Here is a 25,144-nt window from a genome sequence, read left to right as displayed (position 1 = left end):
AACCTAAAATTTTTTCTGTAACTTCAATTTGATGCGATATCGGAAAGGTCGATAAAGTAGCATTCAGAAAGTTTCTAATCTGTAAATATCTGAAAAAGTGTGATCTAGGCAAATTATATTTATTAGACAACTGTTCAAAAGACATAAAACAATCATCCATGAATAAATCACAAATACATGTTATTCCCTTTGTTTTCCATAGAATAAAAGCTTGATCAATTCTAGATGGTTGAAAGAAAAAATTAGATATAATAGAACTTGACAGGATAAATTTGTTCAATCCAAATAATTTATGAAATTGAAACCATATTCATATATTTAATTATTGGATTTATCATTTGTTTATTCAATTTAGTAAATGCAAAGGGAAGCGCAGCTCCTAGAATAGAAGCCAGTGAAAAACCCTGTACAGACTCCCGCTGGAGGGTCATCCATCGTGGACGTTGAGTTTCATCCAATTCTTGTGTCCAAAATGTTAAATATCAAATGTTGATTGCCTAGTAGTAAAACCTAAAGTTCAGCAAAGTCAAACCGTCTTCTTTTTTTGATTTCTGTAAATATTTCTTACTTAACCTGGGATTTCTATCCTGCCGTAAAAATGAAGAAATTTTAGAATCAATAATATCAAAAAAAGATTTAGGGATAAAAATTGATACTGCCTAAAATAGATAATCATCTTTATAGTATTAATTCAACCAATCAAAGATAAGGACAATGGGGGCCATTTAGTAAACAGTTGTTTAACATGATCAATTCAGGTTAAAAAATTAACTTTAAATAGATCCTTATGCTTCTTAGTAATTTTAACACCCAAATAAGTAAAATAATCAGTAACTAATCTAAATGGTGATTGTCTATAAATTGGAACTTGTATATTTAATGGGAAAAGCACACTCTTATCAAGATTCAGTTTATAACCAGAAAAACTACTAAACTGAGCAAATAGTGTTATTACTGCAGGTAAACACGAGGAATTCTGCAGATGCTGGAAATTCAAGCAACACACATCAAAGTTGCTGGAACGCAGCAGGCCAGGCAGCATCTCTAGGAAGAGGTACAGTCAACGTTTCGGGCCGAGACCCTTCGTCAGGACTAACTGAAGGAAGAGCTAGTAAGAGATTTGAAAGTGGGAGGAGGAGGGGGAGGTCCAAAATGATAGGAGAAGACAGGAGGGGGAGGGATGAAGCCAAGAGCTGGACAGGTGATTGGCAAAGGGGATATGAGAGGATCATGGGACAGGAGGCCCAGGGAGAAGGAAAAGGGTGGGGGGGAAACCCAGAGGATGGGCAAAGGGTATAGTCAGAGGGACAGAGGGAGAAAAAGGAGAGAGAGAGAAAGAATGTGTGTATATAAATGAATAACAGATGGGGTACGAGGGGGAGGTGGGGCATTAGCGGAATGTTCATGCCATCAGGTTAGAGGCTACCCAGACAGAATATAAGATGTTGTAACACCTACGCTCTGTCCACCAGAGAAAGCAGGATCTCCCAGTGGCCACACATTTTAATTCCACATCCCATTCCCATTCTGATATGTCTATCCATGGCCTCCTCTCCTATAAAGATGAAGCCACACTCTGGTTGGAGGAACAACACCTTATATTCCGTCTGGGTAGCCTCCAACCTGATGGCATGAACATTGACTTCTCTAACTTCCGCTAATGCTCCACCTCCCCCCTCGTACCCCATCCATTATTTATTTATATACACACATTCTTTCTCTCTCTCCCCTTTTTCTCCCTCTGCCCCTCTGACTATACCCCTCGCCCATCTTCTGGGTTTTCCCCCCTCCCCCTTTTCCTTCTCCCTGGGCCTCCTGTCCCATGATCCTCTCATATCCTTTTTGCCAATCACCTGTCCAGCTCTTGGCTCCATCCCTCCCCCTCCTGTCTTCTCCTATCATTTTGGATCTCCCCCTCCCCCTGCCACTTTCAAATCTCTTACTAGCTCTTCCTTCAGTTAGTCCTGACGAAGGGTCTCGGCCTGAAATGTCGACTGTACCTCTTCCTAGAGATGCTGCCTGGCCTGCTGCGTTCACCAGCAACTTTGATGTGTGTTGCTTATTACTGCAGGGATGGATTTCTCTGGGTTAGAGGTATATAGTAATAGGTCATCTGCATATAGTGATACTTTATGTGTCCCATTCCCACGAATAATGCCAAATATAATAGGTGAGTCATGAATAGCAATTGCCAAGGGCTCCAGGGCAATATCAAAAAGTAAAGGGCTTAAAGGACAGCCCTGTCTAGTACCTCAGAAAAGCCTAAAAAACAGGGATCTCTGATTATTGGTAAATACAGCAGCCAGAGGTTTACGATATATCAGTTGAATCCAGGATATAAATTTTGAGCTGAAATTAAATTTCTCAAGTATATCAAATAAATATTCCCATTCAAGTCTGCCAAATGCCTTCTCGGCGTCAAGCGAAATAACACATTCCGGAGTTTTAACTGAAGTAGTGTATACAATGTTCATTAGCCTCCTAACATTAAAATGTGAGAAACGATTTTTAATAAATCCTGTCTGATCTTTGGAGTCCATTTGTGGTAGTACCTTCTCTATTCTAATTGCTAATATTTTGGGGAAGATTTTAGAATTCACATTCAACAAAGATATAGGTCTATATGATGCACATTCAGTGGAATCTTTATCTTTTTTAGGAATTAACGAGATAGATGATTCATAAAAGGATTGTGGTAATTTACCTACAGATATGGCATCTTTGAAAATTCTACATAGCCAGGGAGAAAGTACATCTGAAAAAGATTTATAAAATTCATCTGTATAGCCATCCGGGCCAGGTGCTTTACCAGAATTCATCGAAAAAATTGCTTTGCTTATTTCCTCTTCAGTAATGGGCGCATCTAATGTTAAATGTTCATTGGCTGGTAATTTCAGAATATTTAGTTTCCTTAAAAATTCATGCATTATGGTAGGATCATCAGGAAATTCTGATTGATATAAATTGGTATAAAATTCTTGAAAAGATTTATTAATTTCATCATGGTCAAGTGTCAAATTACCATCCCCATCTACGAAGTTTATTAATCTGACGTTTCGCCAATGCAGCTTTCAATTGATTAGCCAGTAATTTACCTGATTTATCACCATTAATATAAAATTGACTTTTAGTTTTAGATTATGAAGACACGTAGTCCCCTTTTATTGTCATTTAGTAATGCATGCATTAAGAAATGATATATTATTCCCTCCGGTGTGATATCACAAAACACAGGACAAACCAAGACTGAAAAAACTGACAAAACCACATAATTATACATATAGTTACAAACAGTGTAACAATACCATAACTTGATGAAGAAAGTCCATGAGCACAGTAAAGTTCAAAGTTTCTCAAATGTCCCACATCTCACGCAGATGGGAGAAGGAAGAAAATCTCTCCCTGCCATGCCGACCACAATCCAACTCTGAGTCATCCGAAAACTTCGAGCACTTATCAGCTGTCCCACACCAAGTACTGAGCGGCATCTCTGCCGAACAATTCGACCTCCTTCTCCGTCGCCAAAAGCAGACAAGGCCGGGGATTTTGAGGCCTTCCCACCAAAAGATCCCCGACCACACAGTAACAACAGCAGCAAATGGGCATTTCAGGAATCTCTCCAGATGTTCCTCTGTACTTTCACGTCCATCCTCCATCAAATCAGAATTGTCCATGGCCCCTATTTAACAGATATGACATCATTTTTCACTGGAGAGCTGCACACGCGCAGCGCTGCCATCTTCTCCACCTGCCAAGTAAAATCATTTAAATTGATTTTCAATTGGGTCTGTTAATAACAAACTGTGTTACATCTGAAGTTCAACTCTCTCTTTATAAAGTTCCAAATTAGAAGCAATAGAATTTTCTTTATCAATTTCTTTAATCTTATCAGCTAATGTACATATTTCACTATTAATACATGTTTTCGCTCCAGCAGAGTATGAAATAATTTGCCCACGAATATATACTTTAAAGGTATCCCATCATATCCCACTGAAAATTTCTTCCTTTGAGATAGGTGGAAAGAAAAAAGCAATCTATTATTTAATAAGATCATCAAAATTTAAATCCTGAAGCAAAATAGTATTGAACCGCCATTGTCTAGTACTAAAAATGGCATCCCTAAATTTAATTGACAATTTCAAAGGCGCATGGTCAGAAATGGCGATTGTATCATACTCACAGGTAGTGACAAATGAAACTAATCGAGAATCAGTAAAAAAGTAATCAATTCTAGAGTAATTATGATATACATGAGAAAAGAAAGAGAACTCTTTATCATTAGGATCTAAAAACCTCCAAGTGTCTAAAATTCCCGAGTCAACTAAAAAGGAATTAATAAAAATAGCAGATTTGTTTGGGAGTGCCTGGTTAGGCGCAGACCTATCCATCATAGGATCCAAACAACAATTAAAATCACCGCCCAATATTAACATATATTCATTTAGATTAGGCAAAGATACAAATAAATGCTTAAAGAATTCAGGATAATCAATATTTGGTGCATAAACATTAAGTAAACCAGTAATTAATAGAAATCTACCATATGGGTCTGAGATTATATCATAATGAACAAATGAGATCAAAGAATCTATAAAAATGGAAACACCTTTCACTTTGGTCAATGAGTTTCAATGAAATTGTTGTTCCTTCCAAAACCTAAAAAAACACTGATTATCCTCCTTCCTCACATGAGTCTCCTGTGCAAAAATAATCTGAGCATTCAATCTATGAAAAACTTCAAAAATCTTCTTCCATTTAATTGGATGATTCAAACCATTCATGCTCCATGAAACAAAGTTAATAATACTATCTATTTTCCTTAAATAAACCATATGGTAAACAAAGGGTTAACCAAATTGCACAGGAAACTCACGAATCAGGAAGAGGAACAGAAGTTTAAAGAGGAACCAGAAGTTACGACAATACAGACATTTTTGTAGTTTCAAGTCAGCCCAAGTGAAAAAAAACTAAAGTAAAAGTAAGCTGCTTCCCCTCCCACAGAGCCCTGAAACCTGGCCAATAGTCAGCCAGTAAACTAGCTTAGAGCCACCCAATTCCCATCTCCCTTGACAGCAAATCTCCAGTTCTTAAAAAATAAAAACCACCCATAGTCTACACATTGCAAATGGAATTTCAAACACAGTTAGATGAAAAAAAAACAACCCTTTACAGACCATTTTAAAAGACCTGGTCTTAAGAAATAAAACAGAGTACAATCTTAATAATATTTCAAGAAAAATTAAATGATCACCTAGTCAGAGTCTTAATAATTTTCTAAAGTGGACATTTAAAAATAAAAGAAAAATAAAATAATCAAGGAAAAGAAAAGGGATACAAAGTTCTACAAAATGTAAAATGTCCGAATCTATATGCTGGTTATTAACTAATAAACTAGGTGTATACAAACTCAAAAGAACGGTAAATTAACTAAACATCCGAGCTCAAGGAATGTTCTTCGAGAAATTGTTGTGTGTCATCCACTGATTTAAACCATTTAAACGAATCATCGGGTAAAATATCTCTTAAGCGGGCGGGGTATAACAGCGCCGGTTGGAAAATTCCTTTGATATAGATCTGACATCACTGATTTAAAACACAATCTTTCTTGGAATACCTCAGGGCAATAATCTTTAACCAAACAAAACGTAAGATTTTGATGAACAATAATTCCTTTCCGACGAGCAATTCAAATTGTGCTCCTTAGTACTCACATAGTGAAACCGGAGAATTACAGAACGCGGATGTAACTCTTTCGAGGGTTTTGGTTTTAATGATCGATGCGCGTGATCGAGTACCGGAGGAGAAGAGAAGACCTCCGAACCGAGGACTTCCATTAAGAATTGAGAGACAAATTTAGTAAAGTCCCCGCTCTCAACGTCTTCACTGAGTCCTATTATTCGCAAATTCTGTCTGTGACTACGACTCTCCAAATCAATAATGGCTTTATACTGCTCCAATATACGAGTAGTCAAATTTAATTTCTTTTCCAGAGAGTTCATTCTGGAGTCCCTCTGTTTCCCCGCTTCAGTAAGTTCTGAAATTCGCCGTTGCTGTTTTTCGCTCGCTTTTCAAAGTGCTATCAATTTACTTTGATTCTCCTTCAACATTACTTCCGATGTAGTGAATCTGTTGTCGAGTTTTTCATCCAATAAATTCGAGATAGCTTGCAAAGTAAGTTGAGGCTGTTTAGGTTTTTCGAAAGTACCTTCATTCTTCCTGTTTCCATAATTAGTTTCTTTGCCTTCGGCTAACGCCTTTCTTAGTCTAGACATTTCCATCAATTGAAATTCAAAATTCAAACATATAAAGGTGTTAAAGACACTTTGATATATATAATAGAAGGGTGATAGAAAAATTGAAAAATGTCCGGAGCCCAGCCAAAAATGACCTACTCCATCTAGCGCCACCAAGAGAGTCCTGCAGTATTACTTTTGAACTATAGATTCTGTTGTAATAAGACATAGGAGCAGAATTAGATTCAGCCCATCAAGTCTGCTCCATCATTCCAACATGGCCAATTTATTATCCATTTGAACTTCATTCTCCTGCCTTCTTTCTGTAACCTTTGATGCTCTGACTAATCAAGAACCTATTAATCTCCACTTTAAATATATCCAATGATTTGGCCTCCGTAGCCATCTGTGGCAAAGAATTCCACAGATTTACTACCCTTTGGTGAAAGAAATTTACCTTCATCTCTGTTCTAAATGGATGTCCCTCTATTCCAAGTGTTCCTAACTTTTTTTTGTGCCATGGACCCCAGGTTGGGAACCCTTGCTTCTGAGGCTTTGCCCTCTGGTCCTAGACTCCGCCATGAAAGGAAACATCCGCTCCATATCCACTCCATCTAACACTTACAATATTCGATAAGTTTTAATGAGAACTTTTTCCCCCTCCACCCCACACCCTGCATTCTTCTAAACTGTACAGAGCTATCAAATGCTCCTCATACATTAACCTTTTCATTCCAGGAATCAGTCTCGTGAACCTCCTCTGGATCCACTCCAGTGCTAGCACATCTTTTCTTACATGAGGAGCCAATGTAATGCCATGTAATTAATGATATTGTCAATTCAGGATGGATAACAGGAATTTTGCTTGTTTCAGATTCTGAAAATCTTGTAGGTCCTCAGAGAGAATTATTGATCAATGCAGTCTCTCAGCTGCAATGTCAACTCCAAACTTGCTTACCTCTTTAGGTGGTTGTGAAAAGAATCCTTGTGGTGTCCTATTCATCCCTTGAGCATGTTCACTTCACTTTATTGCTACAGGGACCTTGTTCTCTTACGATAAAGAAAATGACTGCTTCAAAGATGAAGTGATGAAATGTTTGTAAATGCAAATTTGGTTCTTGCTCCATTCAAATAGTAGACCTTGGATCATTTAAGATGTTTTAAAGGGCGATCCAGTGACAGCATGCAGCATTGGCTTTGTGTAGATAAACTTATCTTTCTTAAACTGAGGTCAGTAGCAAATGAAAATTGCCTCTTTATTTGATAAATAGCGTGGTATTAATAGTAAAAATAGTTCTGCTTGTAATTAAAAGGTGCCAATCTCCCGTCCTACATGATCATCAAGGTTCTACAAGTGCTCTGACGGAGTATGATGGGCCAAGAGAAAGAGATGGTACGTTAGAACGGGCCAGAAGCGTTGGTAAGCCTTGCGTTTAGAATCAATTTATTAAAATGGAGCAATTATGCATTTAAAATGTCCCTGATCATTGCAGTGTTACAATTGTTGCTAATTCAACATTTGCCTGGCTTACTAAATTGATCAACATTTTGACTTGTATCACAGAAAGTTATGTGTCTTACAGCTCAGAAATTGATTTTTCAGGCCACCACATCTATGCTGATGCCTTTAGCTAATTACAGTACACTAATCCCATTTTCCTGCGTTACCATCAGTTCCTTCTTGCCAATCCCCACAAATTATCAGTGGATATTTTATCATATTCAACCAGAGCTATTAACTGAGTTGGTAGCCAACCCGATACTGTACTGGTAGCGGTTAGCACTACGCTTTACAGTGCCAGTAGTAAGAAGATTGGTGTTCAGTTCCTGCTGCTTTCTGTAAGGAGTTTGTACAATCTCCTCCAGTGGGTGGTTTGATTTCCACCCACATTTAAAAAACATACAGGTTAGGGAGGCTAAGTTATGGGCATGCTATGTTGGCATCAGAAGCATGGCAACACTTGCAGGCCTCCCTCAGTACACCCTTGGACTGTTAGTCGCTGATGCAAGCAGAGCATTACACTGTATGTTTAGATGTACGTGTGACAAATAAAAGTTTATCTTTTTCTTTAAACAGGAATACTTTTCTTCCGCAATATGAAGGGCTAACCGCCAAGTATGCTGAGGTTGTTGACAGAAGTAAAACAAAAAGGACCACTTGCATTTATATTGCATTTCTTGTTTAGAATATTCCAATGATCTTTGTGGCTCCTAAGTATTTTTGATATGTGGCTGCTGTTGCAATTTGGGAAATAAAGCATCCAATTTGTGCTTGGTAAACTTGTTCAAATATAAGTGCTGCCTTGACCCAATCCATCTGTTTTATGTTGACTGAGAAATAAATATTGGAAAGGATATGTGGGATAACTTGTTCTCCCTTGAAGTTGTGCCATGGGAACTCTCATGTCAACTGAAAGAGCAAGTACAGCTTTAATGTTTCATCAGAAAGGCAGTATCTGCAATAATATAGCACACCCTCCGTTCTACACTGAATGTCAGCCTACCACTGGGGAGGAGGTACACAATCCTGAAGACCCACTTTCAACAATTTGGAATCAGTTTTTTCCCTTCTGCTATCAGATTTCTGAATAGTCCATTAACACGATCTCATTATTCCTTTTTTAACAATATTTATAACAATTTTAAATATAAAGATCAAATGATTAGCTTTATTTATCACATGTACCTCAAAACATACATGAAGTGTGTCATGCAAACACGAGGAAATTTGCAGATGCTGGAATTTCAAGCAACACACATAAAAGTTGCTGGTGAACGCAGCAGGCCAGGCAGCATCTCTAGGAAGAGATACAGTCGGCGTTTCGGCCCGAAATGTCAAATGTACCTCTTCCTAGAGATGCTGCCTGGCCTGCTGCGTTCACTACAACAACTTTTATGAAGTGTGTCATTTATGCCAACAATCAACATAATCTGAGGATGTGCTGGGGAGCAGCCCATAAAGTGTTGCATGCTTCTTATACCAAAATAGCATGCCCACAACTTCACGAACTTGTATCTGTTTGTAATGTGGGAGGAGACTGGAGCACACAGAGGAAACTCGCATGGTTATGGGGAAAACGTATGAACTCCTCATAGACAGTGGCAGGAATTGAAACCCAGTCACTGGAGCTGTAACTTTAATCTTGCACTGTACAACAAATTTCTCATCATCTAAGTCAGTGATGTGATAAGTCTGATTCTGATTCAACTTGGTGCTCAAGTCTCTTGTGGCTTTTCAATCCAGAACCTTTTGACTCCAAAGCAGCCACAACCAACAAAGTAAAGAAAATCATTGGAAAGTGAAAAAAGGTCAAATTGTGAACTGAAATGTTGCCAGTAATTTAGAGTGCTGTATCATGCTTTAATCTCTGACCAAAAAAGGAACAGATTTGCATCAATAAAGACAACTCTGCTCTCTTTCAGAGGCAAGATGGCATGTTCCTTCAACGAAAATGCTGAGCTCTTATAAAGGACTGCAAAGGGAAACCATTGGCAAAGAGTCTCCAAATAAAATTTTACATGTAAGAGTCACACATTATTGCTTAACACATTATCGTGTTTGTTTTATTTTTCTCGTTCAAGCATGCATTAGCACTGCTGCGATCTCCGTACCATATATGGTTAAGTTGTCATCTGACATTTGCCTTACAAGGGCCCATGTAGTATAGTCTGTTTCCTTATCAATAGGCGAGGATGAGTGAATTATGGAACCTTGAAGGGAAGAGACGAAGACCTCTGGCTCAGGCTGTGATTGTTAAAATGGAGAATATCTCCTTACAGCTTATTTATTTAAACAAAATAATATTCATAGGCATACACACTCATAATATACAAAAAGTACAGCAGTCATGACAGTAGAAAAGATCATTGGTTGCAGTCCACCATCATTGCAGGACTTGTATGTATTTGGGGCAAAGAAGCAGCAGGAAAAATCATTGTGGACACTACCCACCCAACAAAGTGTCTTTTCCAAAAGCTCCCTTAAAAGTTTCTTCCCCCAAGCAGTTAATCTGATCAGCCATTCTAGTTGGACCTATGCCCCTTCTTTCTATTACCTCAGTCACTGTAAACACTTTAAACCATTTTTTATTATGCTGTTTACATTTTAAATACATTCTGCTATTTATGCATGATTTATAACGTATCTGTACTTCTGAGTTTGTTTTAATTCTTTATAGTTGTTGAATATTGCTTTTTGTTGCTTGTGATGTTAGCACAGCACAGAAAATTGCTAATACATGTAAATATATATGGTGAATGAAGTTGATCCTTGATATCACATTTATAACAAGCCTGTGCCTCCTGCTGTGCTGAACTCGCAGTACCTGTAACCCTAGTTAAATACTCTATTCTGCAGTGACCTCCACTTCTTTGCAACTTTGTGTTGAGCCTCCATTATATTTGCTTAATGTTCTTCCTTGATGTGCTCCATGCCAAGTCTATACATAGTGCAAATCTCCAGTTGATCACATTTTATATCTTGAAAGAGGAACGTTGCAAGTGGTCCCTTGCTCACACTGAGAACATCAAGTGACATTGTATTACCTGACAGAATCTCCTTTGCCACCCCGCCACAAGGCAAAGTTAGCGATGTGAATTTTATTTCTCTAGTATTGTATGAAATTTATCATGAAACCTGTCCATTCAGTATAGAATCAACGATTATCCATTGTACTCCTGCTCATTCTTGACTTCTGCTCCCACCCCTTGGGGCCTGATGTTGGGTCAGAGCAACATTTGCACTTGTAGCAGTGGGTGTTGAGAAAGAAATGCTCTGTCTGCTATGCACAATAAAATCATGAAACCACGAATCATTTCCAATTTCTCATCACATATTGACAAGAGCAATTCGTCCTTTAATGAGGTAAATATTGCTCTGCTCAAGATAATTATATTTAATATTTAATTGCTTCAGAATCAAAATTATGTGTGGAGCAAATTGGATGTGTATTCTAACCCAGCCATTGGGCATTTTTTCACAGTCTTTTTCAATTTAATTAGAAACAATTAGCATAAGTGGCTTCACTTTCTCATTGGTGTTCAGTGAAAGCATTAGAGCCAACAAAGCGAACCTCAATCAATCTCATGCACCCTTTGTGTCAAAGGTGGCCATGTTCATGAATGCAATTATTGAACTTGATGATGAATTATCCCTTTGTGAAATTAGTGTGGGAAAGGCAATAGAAACTTATTAATCTAGATTTGAACCAATCACTTGTTTTGCATACACTTCAATGCAGCTTTTTTGTAAGTTCGCATGTCTACAGACTGAACCTGAAGCACTTGGGTTCCTCTTGGGTACATCAAGTTGAAATACCAACATATAAAGCCAATGTTTATTCTTATACACTAAATGGGATTTATAATGCAATCACACCACAATATATGTTTGTAACCTGCTTCCACAAAATCAGAATAAATATTTTTCCAATAAATGGCATATCCATTTGTGCATTGTGAATGTTTTTATTTATATCAATGGAAAATTAAAATGTGTTATTAATCTTGTCACAGGAATGTGATTCAGATTTGGCACTAGAACAAAGGGTAAAATCATAGATAAGTACATTTAAATGCATGACCACATTGGAAAATACTGAATATTATTGGGTTATGTATCAACTTTTTCATTATTCTTAGATTACAGATAATAACTGCTCAAGCCATTCCAGCAGTAACACTCTGTCCAGCAATGCATCCAGCAATAGTGATGACAAGCAGTTTGGTTCAGGTGACTTGATGGATCCAGAATTGCTGGGGTTGACGTACATTAAAGGGGCCTCTACTGACAGTGGGATCGACACAGCTCCCTGCATTCCAGCACCATTGATGGCAACAGTTCATTTGACTGGAAGCAGGTCAGCTGTGCAGAGCAGAGCGGAGCAGATGGTGCAGTGGGTGGAGCACTCTGAAGATGGAGGGCCTGAAGATGGACAGGCTAAGTCTTATGCTGTCCACAACTATACAGCTGCCATTTCTGCTGGCCTTGCCGCCCAAGGAAGTACCGGTGACCTAAGTGAGATCTCATCACACTCCAGGTACGGTAAACTTTAATTATTGCAGCCATCCAGTGCCCCTTATACACCATGGATAGATACTATGAAGGAGACTACACAAATGGATGCCTCTGATCAGAGTATAAGTATGTACAGTATCATAAATTACTTGAACAACAGGTCGCTTTTAACTGATAAATGGGGGACAGCATCTTATCATGAAACTCTCAGAATGGTGTAGAAATCTAAACTGGAAAGCATAACATAAACCATGAGAATCCTTGTGTTTTATAACCCACAACAGAGCCATTAATTGACCCATCATATTGGTGCCAGGAAAATTCAGATCAAGGTTGTTAATGCTCCCACCAGCCATGGATGAATCCAAAATCATTTCCTCTGATCCTTGCATAATTCTAAAATCCAATATCTGTCAAAACTCTGCAGCCTTAAATTCGCCCTTCCCCACTCTGTTCCCAGCCCTTTACTATAATCACATTATTTTACTGTAAATGTGACCTTCTGACATAACTTATTCCACTGACCTGCTCTGCCCTTAAGCTTGCTCCTTGTTCTATTACAAATATTTATCTGGTTCCATCTTGAAAGATATAATGGTTGGTGGTTCGATCTCACCCCACACCCCCTCCCCCCCACCGTGGCAAGCATACCATGTACCAAAAGTCAATCAGATCAATACTTAATAAAATACACCAAGAATAGTAATTTTCCTGAGGACTTACTGATCGATTTCAAAATTGAGAGTTTTAAAAGACACTCGGGAGTTCAATTAATTATCAGGACTAGAGCACTATCTTCCTGTTCTACCGAAAGTTTACAGGAAATTTTCATCCTTATAGAATCTTATAAAGTAGACCATTTAGTTCATTGTTCCCATGTCTGTTCTCTGAAAGATGTGTATAACTATTCACTCTCCTTTCTTTTCCTATGTTCCAGTGATTTGTTTTCCTTTTCCCACACTCCCTCCGCCCTCACCTCTTCAAGCATAAATTCAGTTCTTCTTTGAATGCAAGTGTTGAGTCTGCTCCAACCACAGTTTCCACAAATTTAAACAGAGCATCTGAACTTATAGCAATCTCCTACCTAATTTCTCTTGCCTTCCTCAGTGAGTTTGCCTATTATTGTTCTATTAATACACTCATGTATCTACACAGAACTTAGTTCTTCTGTTTTGTAATACCTGTCTATGTGAAATAGTATTTTTCAATTTTTAAAATGCCATCTGGATAGATTAATAATTTTCAGTTTATCACAGTGCAATATGTTCTCTATGAACTAATAGTCCAATTTGTGCAATACTCTGGATAAACAACACTGAATCTGAAGAATTAATACTGATTAATTGCTACAGTATACCTTTAATGGAAAGTATCTGGTATAATTTTTGGAGTTATGTACTCTATCAAGGCCGTTGAAACCATCAAATTTGTTTTGTTAAAAAATAAGGAGCAATGTAATGTTGTTTCCTATCACCGAAGTACCTTTCGAAAGCAACATCCTATGGTCAATAATACTTGGTTCTGAACTGAATAGACCAATAGATTCAATGAAATGTGCAGGAAATGCTGGAAGAGCTCAGCAGGTCAAGCAGCATCCATGGAGAGGAACAAATGTTTCAGGTCCTGATGCAGGATCACAACACAAAATGCTGACTGTTTATTCTTCTCCATGGATATTACCTGACCTACTGAGTTATACCATAAGACATAGGAGCAGAAATAGGCCATTTGGCCCATCAAGTCTGCCCCCCCATTAATCATGGCTGATCTTCTTTAGTCCTTCTCAACCCCACTTCCCAGCCCTCTCCCCATAACCTTTGATGTCAATTCCAATCAAGAACCTATCAATCTCTGCGCCTTAAATACACCCAATGACCAGGCCTCCACAGCTACCTGTGGTAACAAATTCCACAAATTCACCACCCTCTGGCTGAAGAAATTTAGCAACCATAGAAACTACAGCACAGAAACAGGCCTTTTGGCCCTTCTTGGCTGTGCCGAACCATTTTCTGCCTAGTCCCATTGACCTGCACACGGACCATATCCCTCCATACACCTCCCATCCATGTATCTGTCCAATTTATTCTTAAATGTTAATAAAGAACCCGCATTTACCACCTCATCTGGCAGCTCATTCCATACTCTCGACGCTCTCTGTATGAAGAAGCCCCCCCTAATGTTCCCTTTAAACTTTTCCCCCCTCACCCTTAACCCATGTCCTCTGGTTTTTTTCTCCCCTTGCCTCAGTGGAAAAAGCCTGCTTGCATTCACTCTATCTATACCCATCATAATTTTATATACCTCTATCAAATCTCCCCTGATTCTTCTATGCTCCAGGGAATAAAGTCCTAACCTATTCAACCTTTCTCTGTAACTGAGTTTCTCAAGTCCTGGCAACATCCTTGTAAACCTTCTTTGCACTCTTTCAACCTTATTTATATCCTTCCTGTAATTTGGTGACCAAAACTGAACACAATTCTCCAGATTCGGCCTCACCAATGCCTTATACAACCTCATCATAACATTCCAGCTCTTATACTCAATACTTTGATTAATAAAGGTCAATGTACCAAAAGCTCTCTTTACGACCCTATCTACTTGTGACGCCACTTTTAGGGAATTTTGTATCTGTATTCCCAGATCCCTCTGTTCTACTGCACTCCTCAGTGCCTTACCATTAACCCTGTATGTCCTACCTTGGTTTGTCCTTCCAACGTGCAATACCTCACACTTGTCTGTATTAAACTCCATCTGCCATTTTTCAGCCCATTTTTCTGGCTGGTCCAAGTCCCTCTGCGGGCTCTGAAAACCTTCCTCACTGTCTACTACACCTCCAATCTTTGTATCATTAGCAAATTTGCTGATCCAATTTACCACATTATCATCCAGATCATTGATATAGATGACAAATAACAATGGACCCAGCACTGATCCCTGTGGCACACCACTAGTCACAGGCCTCCACTCAGAGAAGCAATTCTCTACCACCACTCTTTGGCTTCTTCCATTGAGCCAATGTCTAATCCAATTTACCACCTCTCCATGTATACCTAGTGACTGAATTTTCCTAACTAACCTCCCATGTGGGACCTTGTCAAAGGCCTTACTGAAATCCATGTAGACAATATCCACTGCCTTCCCTTCATCCACTTTCCTGGTAACCTCCTCGAAAAACTCCAATAGATTGGTCAAACATGACCTACCACGCACAAAGCCATGTTGACTCTCCCTAATAAGTCCCTGTCTATCCAAATGCTTGTAGATTCTGTCCTTAGTACTCCCTCCAATAACTTACCTACTACTGACGTTAAACTCACCAGCCTATAATTTCCCGGATTACTTTTCGATCCTTTTTTAAACAACGGAACAACATGAGCCACTCTCCAATCCTCCGGCACCTCACCCATAGACAGCGACATTTTAAATATTTCTGCCAGGGCCCCCGCAATTTCAACACTAGTCTCCTTCAAGGTCCGAGGGAACACTCTGCAGGTCCCGGGGATTTATCCACTTCAATTTTCCTCAAGATAGCAAGCACCTCCTCCTTTTCAATCTGTACCGTTTCCATGATCTCACTACTTGATTCCCTCAATTCCATAGACTTCATGCCAGTTTCCTTAGTAAATACAGACGCAAAAAACCTATTTAAGATCTCCCCCATTTCCTTTGGTTCCGCACATAGCCAACCACTCTGATCTTCAAGAGGACCAATTTTATGCCTTACAATCCTTTTGCTCTTAATATACTTGTAAAAGCTCTTTGGATTATCCTTCACTTTGACTGCCAAGGCAACCTCATGTTTTCTTTTAGCCCTCCTGATTACTTTCTTAAGTATTTTCTTGCACTTCTTATACTCCTCAAGCACCTGATTTACTCCCTGTTTCCTATACATTTCATACAACTCTCTCTTCTTCTTTATCAGAGTTGCAATATCCCTTGAGAACCAAGGTTCCTTATTCCTATTCAATTTGCCTTTAATCCTGACAGGAACATACAAACTCTGCACTCTCAAAATTTCCCCTTTGAAGGCTTCCCATCTACCAATCACATCTTTGCCAGAGAACAACCTGTCCCAATCCACGCTTTTTAGATCCTTTCTCATTTCTTCAAATTTGGCCTTCTTCCAGTTCAGAACCTCAACCCTAGGACCAGAGCTATCCTTGTCCATGATCAAATTGAAACTAATGGTGTTAAGATCGCTGGAACCAAAGTGCTCCCCTACACAGACTTCCGTCACTTGTCCTAACTCGTTTCCTAACAGGAGATCCAATATTGCATCCCCTCTGGTTGGTCCCTCTATATATTGATTTAGAAAACTTTCCTGAATACATTTTATAAACTCTAAACCATCTAGACCCCTAACAGTATGGGAGTCCCAATCAATGTATGGAAAATTAAAATACCCTACCACCACAACTTTATGTTTCCTGCAGTTGCCTGCTATCTCTCTGCAGATTTGCTCTTCCAAGTCTCGTTGACTATTGAGTGGTCTGTAATACAATCCCATTAATGTGGCCATACCCTTCCTGTTTCTCAGCTCCACCCATAAGGACAATAGACAAACCCTCTAATCTGTTCTGCCTGAGCACTGCTGTAACATTTTCCCTGACAAGCAATGCTACCCCCCCGCCCCTTGCCCACCTTTCATTCCTCTGCCTCTATCACATCTGAAACATTGGAACCCTGGAATATTAAGCTGCCAGTCCTGCCCCTCCTGTAGCCAAGTTTCACTAATTGCTATAATCTCATAATTCCATGTGTCAATCCACGCCCTCAACTCATCTGCCTTCCCCGCAATACTGCTAGCATTGAAATATATACACCTCAGAAGATTTTTACCACCACTCACAACCTTTCTATCAGCGGATTTGCTTGAACTTTTAACATCATTTATTTTCACCCAGCCACACTGTCAGCTCTGGCACTCTAGTTCCCATCCCCCTGCAAATCTAGTTTAAAGCCTCCCCAATAGTACTAACAAACCTCCCTGAAAGGATATTGGTCCCCCTGTAGTTCAAATGTAACCCATCTCTCTTGTACAGGTCCCACCTGCCCCAGAAGAGGTCCCAATGATCCTGAAATCTGAAACCCTGCCCTCCTACACCAGTTCCTCAGCCACTTGTTCATCCTCCAGAGCATCCTATTCCTACCCTCACTGGCACCTAGCACAGGTAGCAATCCTGAGATTACCACCCTTGAGGTCCTGCTTTTCAACTTCCTACCAAGCTCTCTATACTCACTGTCCAGGACCTCCTCACTCTTCCTTGCTATGTCATTGGTACCGATGTGCACCACGACATCTGGCTGGTCACCCTCCCACTTCAGAATGTCATGCAATCGATCAGAGACATCCTTGACCCTAGCACCCGGGAGGCAACAAACCATCCTGGATTCTCTGTCACGACCACAGAACCTCCTATCTGCACCTCTAACTATCGAATCCCCTATCACTACCGCTTTCCTCTTTTTGTCTGCTTCTTGGTTTTATATGGACATCCCTCTATCCTGAAGCAGTGCACTCTTGTTCTGGACTACCCCACCATGAGAAACACCCTTTCTACATCTATTCTGTCTAGGCCTTTCAACGTTCGGAAGGTTTCAATGAGTTTCCCCCCTCATCCTCCCAAATTTCAGCGAGTACAGACCCAGAGCCATCAAACGTTCTCCTGTGATAACCCTTACATTCCCAAAATCATGTTCCCAAAACCTTCTCTGAACCTTCTCCAATGCAAACACATCTTTTCTTAGATGAGGAGCCCAAAACTGTTCACAATGCTCAAGGTGGGGCCTCACCATCACATCCTTGCTTTTGTATTCCAGACCTCTTGAAATGAATGCTAACGTTGCATTTGCCTTCCTCACCACCAACTCAACCTGCAAGTTAACCTTTAGGGTGTTCTACACAAGGACTCCTGCGTCTCTTTGCATCCAGGTTTTTGGATTTTCTCCCCGTTTAGAAAATAGTCCGCACATTTATTTCTGCTATCAAAGTGCATGACTATGCATTTTCCAACCTACCTATTTCTTCAACACTGCCTGTTCCTCCCCTTATCTTCAAATCACCTGCAAACTTAGCAACAAAGCCATCTATTCCATCATCTAAATCATTGATATACAGCATAAAAAGAAGTGGTTCCAACACCAGACCCTGCAGAACACCACTAGTCCCTGGCAGCCAACCAGAAAAAGATCCTTTTATTCCCACTCATTGCCTCCTACCAATCAGCCAATGCTCTAACTCTGCCAGTAACTTTCCTGTAATGCCATGGGCACTTAACTTGATAAGCAGCCTCATGTGTGGCATCTTGTCAAAAGCCTTCTGAAAGTCCAAATATACAACATCCACTACATCCCCCATATCTATCTCCTCAAAGAATTCCAACAGGTTTGTAAGGCAAGATTTTCCCTTAAGGAAACCATGCCAACTTTGTCCTATCTTGTCTTGTGTCACCAAGTACTCCATAACCTCATCCTTAACAATTGACTCCAACATTTTCTCAACCACTGAGGTTAGGCTGACTGGTCTATAATTTCCTATCTGCTGCCTTCCTCCTAGTGGTTCTATATCCTCTCTCATCTCTCTTTTATTTTTTACATACTTGAAAAAACTTTTACTATCCACTTTGATAATGTCTGCTAACTTGCTTTTATATTTCAGTTTTTCCCTCCTAATGATTCTCTGTAGGTTTTTAAAAGTTTCCCAATCCTCTATCCTCCTGATAATTTTTGGTTTGTTGTATGCCCTGTCTTTTGCTTTTACATTAGCTTTGACTTTTCTTGTCAGCCACAGTTGTACTATTTTGCCATTTGAGTATTTCTTGATTTTTGGAATACATCTATCCTGCACCTTCCTCATTTTTCCCGGAAACTCATGCCATTGCTGCTCTGCTGTCATCCCTGCCAGCATCTCCCTCCAATTTACTTAGGGCAACTACTCTCTTATACCTGCTGTAATTTCCTTTACTCCACTGAAATACTGCTACGTCAGAATTTACTTCCTCCCTATGAAATTTCAAGTTGAACTTAATCATATTGTGATCACTGCCTCTAAGTGTTTCTTTACTCTAGGCTCCCTAATCACCTCTGGTTCATTACATAACACCCAATGCAGTATAGTTGATCCCCTAATAGACTCAGCAACAAACTGCTCTGAAAACCATGCTCGTAGGTGTTCAACAAACTTACTCTCTTGAGATCCATTACCAACCTGATTTTCCTAATTAACCTGCATGTTAAGATCTCTAATGACTATTATAACATTACCCTTTCAACACACCTTTTCTATTTCCCATTATAATCTGTGGTCCACATCCCAGCTACTGTTGGGAGGCCTATATGTAACTGCCATCAGGGTACTTTTATCTCTGCATTTCTTGACTCAACCCACAAGGATTCAACATCTTCTGATTCTGTGTCACATCTTTCTACTGATTTGATGCCATTCTGAACCAGTAGAGCCATGCCACCCCTCTGCCTACCTTCCTATCCCTCCGATACAACTTGAAATCTTGAACATTCAGTTCCCAACTACAAAGTACAATCATCTGTCAGCCATGATTCATTTATGGCCTCAATATCATAGCTGACAATCTGCAATAATGCAACAAGATCATCCATCTTATTTCTTATACTCCATGCATTGAAATATAACAGTACTGTATTTGCTACCCTTTTTGATTCTGCATCCCTAATGCACAGATACTCACCCTGCTGGCTGCAATTTTGTTCTGTCATCTGCCAGTCATTCCCGACAGTCTGACTGCGCATATCTTTGTTTTTTAACTATCCATCCTATCCTTCACTCCGGTTCCCACCCTGCCCCCCACCCCCCGCCCCTCAACCAGCATTTTGTGTGTATAACTCTGGGTTCCAGCATCTACAGAATTTCTTGTGTTTAATATCAATGAAACATTTCTCATAATTTAATAATAAATGTTAAAGTTCGTAAGTTCAAAGTAAATTTATTATGGAATTATGTACATGTCAACATACACTACCCTGAGATTCATTTTCTTGCAGGCATTCACAGTCAAACAAAGAAATACAATAGAATCAATGAAAAACTACACACAAAGACTGACAAACAATCAATGTGCATACTGAGGACATGAAGTGCAGAGTCCTTGAAATTTACTTTGAAACCATTAGATTAATCATATCTAGAAATAATGAAGTGAGGGTTTCAGCAAAAATGAGTAGAAGAGGTACAAGTAGGTAGTCTTAATGATGGAAATAATATGTGCTTAGACTCTGACCTTGGAGATACCCGTGATACATGATTGTCAGCAGTCTTCCTGAGCTACAGATCATTGTGAGGGATGAGAATGCCACCACTGAACAAGGTTTCTGGTGAGGATAGAGTCAGTCCCTGCAATATTAGGAGCAAATTTTAGATCACCTAATAGTGGATGTTGAAGCAAGAGTGTTTCAGATCAGTGGAGAGTCAAATGAGATAACGGTGAGACAGGGCTGAGTGTTGTCAACATTCATATTGAGTCTGATGTGTTTTCAGAGGGAATTGCCAAGGTTTAAACATATAGGTGTGAGTGGGGGCTTGTAGGTGAATGCAAAAGCAGGTCTTCAGGCAAATTTCAGAGGTGGTGTCCAGGTGTGGGTAGGAGCAGCCATCGTGGGTGTTCCTCTGGCTGCATTCTGATGGGTCAGAACAGTACTGGACTAAGGCAGTTCTATGCGGCAAATCAGTGGAGGACTTGTATTAGAGGAGGATAATGTAGTGAAATGTGCCAAAGTTGGGAGTTAATTTTAAAGGTGCAGGGAGGGATAGCTTACTTGCACAAACCTGTCATTTATGGCTTACATAGCACACATAAAATGCTGGAGGAATTCAGCAAATCAAGCAGTATCTATGGACCAGAGTAAACAGTCATTGGTTTAGGCCAAGACCCTTCATCGGGAATTTTTCCAGCATCTGCGGAATCTCTTGTAAGATTTCCAATGTAATGACAGTGCTGGATAAGAGAGAGAGAGAAAGACATTTAATGAGCTGCAGTTTTGAGGGTGAAAATTCCTTGTTAACGAGGGAGGTCAGACTGGTGAAAGCTGACAGGAAGGTGATGGTATGTTACAACAGTGGTGTACAGAAGAGCATCTCTGAACACACAACACATTGAACCTTGAAGTAGATAGGCTATAGCAAAAGAAGATCACGCTGTGTTTCACTCCTGTATCTAACAAAAGTGGCTACTGAGTGTATATCTTACTCTCCTGTTGCATCATGCATCTGAGTTGTGGCTATGCAGTTAATAGGGAATGAAAGATCAATCACACCCTATTCATTTTTCAATCATTCTAAGGATTTTGCTTTAAATCTGAAACCATTCCATTGCTCTTTGTCAGAAAAGTCTCCCCATATTAGTCTGAAGTACGACTTCTGGTAGTTTTATTTTAAAACTATTATTATCTGGTTCAAATATTATGTGATCAAGATTTAAGAGGACTTTAAGCAATGCTGTAGCGCAAGACTGTGTACTAATTGTAAACTCTGTGACCTCTCTCTTCCACCGTTCCCACAAACCTTTGTCTCTTTAGTGGCTCACATCATTCTGGAAGCCCAGCACCTCGTGTTTCTAAAACCAGTGGATCACTTGATGCATCCAAAGTCTACATAGTATCTCAGAACAGCAGTCAACCACTGCTGGGGTCATTATCAGGATCATATCATCGCCAGGGTACTGCCAACAAATATGTCATTGGCTGGAAAAAGTTAGACAGAAGCCCTACACCTGAGGAGTCTGAAATGGCAGATTGTAGAAGGTTAGTGACCCAGCTGAAAGAAATAATATTATCCGCTTGCTATATCTGAAGTCTGGTGCTTATGTTCTCTCAGAACTATTGGCATTGCTGTGGTTTTCAAGTTGTGGTAACGTTTATACCCTTCTCTGAATTAACCCTGCTTTTAATAATTTCTGCGTGGCACCATGCAAAAAGAAATAACTATTAAATATTTCCAAGCTTGCCAGTGTGATTCCAAACAAAAATAATTCACATTATTTATGTAATGGAGACATTTCAGGATATTCAGCATTGGAAATAATGTTTTTTAAAATTGTTTGATGTGTACATAATTGTAATACAATTAAGCAAGCCATGTCCTACCCTGACAAATGAACTTGAGACAACTACTGCAAATTTAGCGTAGGCTGTTGGAGAACATTGAGGTGCACTGTATATTGTGGAAGGCAACAGGTTTGTCCATATGGCATATTTAACTTAATTTGTGTCGTGAAGGAAGGTGCCAGATGAAAATAAGTTTGTGAGTGCAGCAACTGATCAATGCAAGTTGTTCCTGCATGTCTTCTGGTTCTCGCCGCACAGATGGGGGGTTCAGGGTGCAGTGTTCCTAGAACTGGGAAACAGGCACCAAGAGGAAATTAGATATTCTGTTATTTTAAATATTATTAGGACCTTTCTTTAAAAAATGTGCATTTTAACAACTTTAGTATGCACACAATTCTTTATAATAATTAAAGTATGTGTTTAAAAGTTGTACTCACAGCCTCACCACTCTTATTATTAAATGTAATTGTTAAGAGAAGTTTATAATCAGTTGGATTTAATTCTAGTGATATTAGAGATAAGGCTTCAATATTGAATATATTTTCACTGCCACACTTTTAACTGGAGCAGACCATTCAGCCCCTCAAACTTAACTCATCATTCAGAAAGGTCTTATCTGTAGGTTCATCAACAACAGTGCCTGGCTTAATTATGTTACCATACCCTTTACAAACAAACCTATCTAATTCGATTTTGACACATTATGAATTTTAATTGGCCTCCATTCTCAATGGGCTTTGGAGGAGAAAATTCTGAATTTCCACTGCTCTCTGAGTGAAGTGATACTTGACATCACCTTTCCTCTCTTTCTGAGATTCTGTAATTGATTGTTCTAGATTCATCCACACACAACAATTTGCCTTAATGTTGCACCCTAATATATTGAAAAGTCCAAATTTCTCCACAGGAGCACTATCAAATCAAAATGTGACATTAGGCTAAAAGTTATTACTGTGTTAGATAACCAGAGTTTCAGTCAAGTATCTATATTTTCTGCAGCAGACTGAGGGATGAGAGGTTTAGAATTAGATCATGTTTATTATCACTGACAATAGTTGTGAAATTTGTTCTTCTTGCGGCATCAGTATAATGCAGGCATGGCAAATTACTGTAAGTAACAATAATAAAAAATAAATGATGCAAAAGAGGAATAGAGAGGTATTTTTTATGGGTTCGTGGATCACTCAGAAATCTGATGGCGCATGGGAAGAAACTGTTCCTAAAACACTGAGTGTGGGTCTTCAGGCTTCTGTACACACAACTTTATTTTCGATTGGAGGTGAGAAGCTGGTCAGGAGAGCATTGGAATCTAAAAGTAACAAAAATGTAGTTGGGTGTTTCAGTGGCAAATGAGTTAATATAGAACCCTGCCCACTACCACCACCTTTGCAAGGCTCCTCAAAGCTTCTCTTTCCATCTAAGCTTTCTGTACTGTTAAACTGCACTTCTATGGAATGTGGCATTAATCAAATCACAGAGTTATACAGCATTGAAACAGGTCTTTCATATCTGTCCAGATGCCCCTTCAATGTTTTTACTGTTTTTTTACCTCCACCACCTTCTCTGACAGCTCGCTCCAGATACCAACTACAATTGGTGTAAAATATTTGCCCCTCAGATCCCCTTTAAACCTCCTTCCTCTCACATTAAACCAATGCCTTCTGTTTTCGACATCCTTGTTAAATAAATCACTCAAGATGTAAACTATACTTGAAGTGGGTTTTCCTCCTGGTGTTCTGGTTTCATCCCACAGTCCAAAGATGTACCAGTTCGTCGATCAATTGGTCACTGTAAATTGTCCTGTGATTAGGACGGTACTGAGGGGATGGATGTCAAGGGTTACTGGTAGTTTTTCACACAGAGTGGTGGGTGCTTGGAATGTACTGCCAGCAGCAGTGGTGAAAGCAGATGCAATAGGGTCTTTTACAGGCCTCTTAGATAGGTACGTGGAGCTTAGAAAAATAGAAGGCTATGTGCTAGGGAAATCCTAGGCAGTCTCTAGAGTAGGTTGCATGGTTGGCACAACATTGTGGACCAAAGGGCCTGTAATGTGCTGTAGATTTCTATGTTCTATGATGGGGTTAAGTAGGTGGGTTGCTGGACAGTGCGGCTTACTGGGTTGGAAGGGCCTATTATGCACTGTATCCCTAAATAATAACAAATAAAACAAAAGGAATCTCAACAGAGATGTTTACAGGGAATACAGTGATTAAAATCCTGTGAACTGAAAACAACCATTTTCCCCATTGTTAAAGCAGTCATTGAATGCCTTTGTTAAATAAATCTTCCAACTTGTGAACCTCTTTATAAGTATGCATTAGTTCTAAAATTTCCACTTATATTTGTGATGTTAACTGTACCTTTGCAGATATATTTTGAGGCTGATGCTGTCAACATGAGGAGGAATTTCTTTAACCAGAGGGTGGTGACTCTGTGGAATTCATTGCCACAGACATTTCTGAAAGCCACATCATTGGGTATATTTAAAGTGGAGGTTGATAAGTTTGTGATCAGTAAGAGTGTCAAAGGTTCTGGGGAGAAGGCCGGAGAATGGTGTTGAGAGGGATAATAAATCAACCATAATGGAATGGCAGAGCAGATTCAATGGCTAAATGGCCTAATTCTAATCCTATGTTTTATGGTCTAACACCACAAATATATTAGGAGATTGTTGCAGGTTTTTATTGTCTAAATAGTTTATAACCATATAATAACCATATAACAATACAGCACGGAAACAGGCCATCTTGGCCCTTCTTTATCTAATAGTTCAGAACATTAAACAGTTAAAACCCCAGATATACATATTTGAAAA

At 39.3% G+C, this 25,144-nt stretch overlaps 1 protein-coding gene across 2 annotated transcripts in view; it reads left to right on the top strand.

Annotated features, from left to right (window-relative positions):
• sipa1l2 (signal induced proliferation associated 1 like 2) overlaps positions 1-25,144 on the top strand; it is a 500,895-nt gene that overhangs the window by 402,950 nt on the left and 72,801 nt on the right. The window contains exons 13-16 of one of the 2 annotated variants that reach the window (XM_072251068.1): positions 7,550-7,629; positions 9,660-9,757; positions 11,877-12,274; positions 21,802-22,026. In XM_072251068.1, coding sequence (XP_072107169.1) covers positions 7,550-7,629; positions 9,660-9,757; positions 11,877-12,274; positions 21,802-22,026 — 801 coding nt within the window. Of the gene's footprint in view, positions 1-7,549; positions 7,657-9,659; positions 9,758-11,876; positions 12,275-21,801; positions 22,027-25,144 lie in introns of both variants that reach the window. The other variant, XM_072251067.1, reaches the window with a different exon arrangement.

This window comes from Mobula birostris, chromosome 2 (assembly GCF_030028105.1).
Source record: "Mobula birostris isolate sMobBir1 chromosome 2, sMobBir1.hap1, whole genome shotgun sequence".
Lineage (NCBI taxonomy): Eukaryota > Metazoa > Chordata > Chondrichthyes > Myliobatiformes > Myliobatidae > Mobula > Mobula birostris.
Note: the sequence above shows the minus strand (reverse complement) of the source record. Positions and strands in the feature narration are given on the sequence as shown.